General features: G+C 36.7%; 2 protein-coding genes across 2 annotated transcripts in view; both read right to left on the bottom strand.

Annotated features, from left to right (window-relative positions):
- Window positions 1-278: 278 nt before the first annotated feature.
- Window positions 279-2,119, bottom strand: LOC107693465 (C-C chemokine receptor type 1-like). Its single transcript, XM_016492869.1, has 2 exons — window positions 2,054-2,119; window positions 279-1,284 (listed from the first exon to the last, which is right to left on the bottom strand). Exon 2 carries the CDS (start codon window positions 1,263-1,265, stop codon window positions 279-281), a length of 987 nt encoding a protein of 328 aa, XP_016348355.1. The 5' UTR covers window positions 1,266-1,284; window positions 2,054-2,119.
- A 1,322-nt stretch (window positions 2,120-3,441) lies between these two features.
- Window positions 3,442-4,530, bottom strand: part of LOC107693464 (collagen alpha-1(XXI) chain) — a 47,951-nt gene continuing 46,862 nt past the window's right edge. Inside the window, exon 29 of the mRNA XM_016492868.1 lies at window positions 3,442-3,632. Coding sequence (XP_016348354.1) covers window positions 3,442-3,632 — 191 coding nt within the window. The remainder of the gene's footprint in view (window positions 3,633-4,530) is intronic.

Raw genomic sequence — 4,530 nt, 5'->3', positions numbered from 1 at the left:
TTTTAGTTAAATATAATAACCCTGAATCACACACACATACACACACACAACCAAATATGTAAATAAGTGAAACACACAAATCTTTATGAATATCAATGAAATCACACCTGTTTATTATACTGTATATACATCAACTTCATCAACAACTCCTTTGCTAGTTCATTGCACTTTTTCTGTAAGCAAAATGTAGAATAAAAGCAGGAATAGTCTGAAAGCACAACACACTCGCTGTAATGCAGCCGTTTGTACACACCCGTAAATAATTAAATCATTCAGTCTTACGCTAGCGCTCTGCTACTTGCGCCGATGCTGATCCGATCCGATAAACACGGGACCTGGCTCACTAACACTCCTCGTACATGATTCTGAAACTTCCTTCCCAGAAAGGTGTAAAGCACAGGGTTAATGCAGAAATACAAGCGTGCAATGTTACTAGTGACGTACTGTGCGTACAGAAGGCTACTATTACACTGTGTCAGATCCTGATTCTCATTGATCATCAGTATGATGTTATACGGGCTCCAGAATGCGAAAAACATCAGGACGATGATGAAAATGAGCCACACGGTGCGATGTTTGCCTACCATCCGCGTGGCCAGGACGGTCAGCGTTATCCTGAAGTAGCAGTAGACGAATGCAGTCAACGGGAGAATAAAAAACAACACAAACTGCTTATAGAGACTGAAGACTCTCCACTGAGCATCGCTGAAGTCTTCGCACACCAGTCCTTCCATCGGATACTCTTCAACGGTGAAATGGATGAAGGGTTGGAGGCTGGCGAGGACGCTAATGATCCAGACGACTGCAGACAGCACGACAGCGTAGCAGCTTCTGCGTCGTTTGTTGGCGACAACGCAATGCACCACGGCCAGATAGCGGTCGAACGTCATGAGGGTGAGGAAGAGGATGGAGCTGTAGAAGCCCAGATAGTCTGCGCTGGTCACCAGCTTACACAGAGCTTCTCCGAAGATCCACTGGTCCGAATGATGAATGGCTTGAAACGGGAGCGTGAGGGTGAAGATGAGGTTGGAGGCCACCAGGTTCATGAGGAATATATTTGTGACCGTGTTGAGCTTTTCGAACTTGTAGAGGACGAGCAGAACCACTCCGTTGCCCAGTACACTGGCGATGAAGATGACGTAGTAGAAGGGTGGAAGAAAATGTTGGCAGAAGTTGTTGATGGTGATGGTGTTGCACTGAACGGTTCTGCCGGTCATCAGCGAATAGTCTTCATAAACGTCTGGCGTTGTGTTGGGCGTTTCCATCTTGGTGGCTACCAACAACCTGCGGGGTTGAGCAAGTTTATTAGAATTAAAGGCTGGATAAATGTGACCACGGTACACTACACTTTATTTAGTCCACTTTAGACATTCTACTAAGTAACTTTGCAACTAATTCTCATTAATTTGCAACTACATGTCTACTAACTCTCTTAGAGTGGACAGTTAGGTTAGGTTTAGGGTTAATAGAATAAGTTGAGATATACTTGCAAAGTTTCTTATAGTCAGTATGTTGTGGACCCATCAAAATAAAGTGTTAGAAGATATTAAGCAGACAGTTTACTAATACTCCAATGACTGCTAGTTGGCATGTAGATGCATGTTACTGTTAGTAGAATGTCTAAAGTGGATGATCAAAATCAAGTGTTACCATAGACAACAATACATTGTATGGGTCAAAATTATCAATTTTTCTTTCATGCCAAAAATCATTAGGATATTGAGTAAAGATCATGTTCCATGAAGATATTTTGTAAATGTCCTACCGTAAATATATCAAAACTTAATTTTTGATTAGTAATATGCATTGCTAAGAACTTAATTTAAACAACTTTAAAGATGATTTTCTCAATATTTAGATTTTTTTGGCACCCTCAGATTCCAGATTTTCCAATATTGTCTTATCCTAACAAACCATACTTCAATGGAAAGCTTATTTATTCAGCTGTCAGATGATGTATACATCTCAATATCAAAGCAAATTGACCCTTATGACTGGTTTTGTGGTCCAGGGTCACAAATTATTAGAAGTTAGTAGAGATTTGTAGACTTACCCCAAAGCACTGTTCACAGCTCGTCTGGCCGTTTCATTAATAGAAACTACAGTCTTGTAAGATGGAGCAGCAGCAGAGGATGTGTGTCAGTCTACAGCTGCAACAATCTGAATCATATCTTGAAACTACTTCCTCTTTATGTGACTTCAGAATTTTCTCAAGACTCGACGTGCGTTTGAAGCCTAGACAACATACATGATCGCTGTCCTGAAACCACAGACCAACCACAAAGTGTTCATTACCTTTTATTTCAACAAAGTCATTCTTAGCAAATACTAGAGCTCTAAAAGATAAATTACTTATGTCGTAATAATTTCCCAGATTTGTAAAAGTTATATGAAACTAAATGAAAATACAATGAGTGAATAAAACAACAGATTAGAATTGAATGTTAGAGTAAAGGATTATAGAAGAAAAATGTGATATCAGTTTATTCAAGATTTCATTGGAAGAAAATATAACAAGCATTTTGTATGGATTCACAAAAACAATATTTAAAATAATTACATCTTTCAGATGTTTATCTCGTACCTTATACAGCTTAAATAATTCGCCAAGAGACAAGAATAAAATCCATTATGAGTTCATGAACACGCATCAAATTTAATAGTTTTTATTATAATGGTTTGTGTTCCTTTTATTTAATGGTTTTATTTTTTTAATGAGGTTAGTGTGAATTTACCTTCCCTTCAGGCAGTGCAAAAAAATAAAAAGTACATAAATATGTAAATAATGCAAAAACAATTGCTATTTATTAAATCAACCTAGCCAGCAATTTAAAGCACAGTTAGTAATTCAATTAAATATGAAAATATGATGGCTGTTGTGTCTTAGAAAGCTGTCCAATCCACGATTCTCAGCCAAGTACTGGGGAAATCAAAACTAAAGTCATCTGTGTGCCAAAAACAAACAGAAACATTAAGCTTTTCCCTTTCATGCCTGTCCCTGAAGTAATAAAGCCATTTATTCTTAATCTTCATTAGTACCAAACCACATACAAACTAATGCTTATATTATTGCATCTCATATCATGCAGCAAAAGTTCCTTGTTTGACAGCAAAATAGTTCATTCATAATTCATATTCATAAGTAATGGTGATAAATATTAATGTTTATGACACATTAACATCTATCCACATTAATAGGCTTGTAGTATTATTTTGCAAATGGCCTAATGCATGCACCCTTGCATTAATGGTGTTACGCACCAACTCTTCGTGCATCGGAAGGCAGGTTTCACATCGTTCATCTACAGGCCCCTGATGTTTCATTGCACCATAGCAATGCACAGACAACGTCCAAAGCCATGTGAGTAAATTCCTCTGGATTTGCTGCAGCGCTTCTGGCAGTCCGAGAGCTGAGCCCATGTGTTCGCTCAAGCACGTGTGTTAGAAATCGGGCCCTTTGCTGTAGCGCTCATCCCTGAGGTTATAGGATTGGTAGCAGATGGACATGTCGCACACGCCAGCCGGCCCTGGAAAACCTTGCTTCCCCGGGATGCCCGGAGCCCCGGATTTACCCGGGATTCCCGGAGGACCCGGAATACCAATGCCATCACTGCCGCGAGGACCCTGGATCCCTGTTGGTGTTGAGGGAACACACAATCTGACAGTTACACAAGATTCCTCCCCAATCGCTGCATATACGTTTGTGCCATAGGCGTTTACATCTGTCAAACCACAGATCAGACATTACATTAACCCTTACAATGCGTTCAAAATCTGTATACTATTTTCTCATTTGAAGTCTGTTTGGACCAGAAGAATCATTATTTTATAAAACAGTTATAATGTAATATTTAAGTATTTAATTTCTGTTCTGATATCGTAACTTCTTATTAATGAGTGAATGTGGGGGAGGGAAAAATCAGTTTTGAATGTTACCATGTTATTACTTCATTTATTTAATTACAAAAAAAAAAGAGAAATTCTTTTGAAATTTCAAATTACATATGAACCAAAAAAAAACAAAAAAAAAAATGGTGTGTGTGTGTATATATATATATATATATATATATACTGTATATACAGTATATCACATTAGATATATGTTATATCAGTATTGGAATATATGGAATTTAATTAAGTTCCTTTGCATTTCTGACTTATAATTGCACACAAACTGTTCAAATTTATAAAACCTACAAATGCATTTCTTACCAAAAATAAATAAATAAATAAATATATAAATAAATAAATAAATAAAAATGTCACGCTACAATGGTTCAACAAAAAATATATTCATGTTAAACAACAAAATTCAGTCCAAAAATTGTGTGAGATATGGGGAATAAACATATTATCAAAAAAAATGTTTTAACACTAATTTACTTTATAAATACTTTTACAGAAAGTATTTTTGACACATTATGGTACCCCATAAATATCTGGGTCGGACCCGAACACAAAAGGTTTTTTTTTTTTTTTTTGGTTTTTTTAAGGGGTTTTTTTTTTTTTTTTTTTGTAAAAAGTTATAAA

The sequence above is a fragment of the Sinocyclocheilus anshuiensis genome, unplaced genomic scaffold, assembly GCF_001515605.1.
Source record: "Sinocyclocheilus anshuiensis isolate Anshui unplaced genomic scaffold, SAMN03320099.WGS_v1.1 scaffold987, whole genome shotgun sequence".
Lineage (NCBI taxonomy): Eukaryota > Metazoa > Chordata > Actinopteri > Cypriniformes > Cyprinidae > Sinocyclocheilus > Sinocyclocheilus anshuiensis.
Note: the sequence above shows the minus strand (reverse complement) of the source record. Positions and strands in the feature narration are given on the sequence as shown.

Excerpts from the sequence above, each read along its gene's own strand:
- LOC107693465 (XM_016492869.1), bottom strand. The coding sequence starts at position 1,265 with ATGGAAACGCCCAACACAACGCCAGACGTTTATGAAGACTATTCGCTG.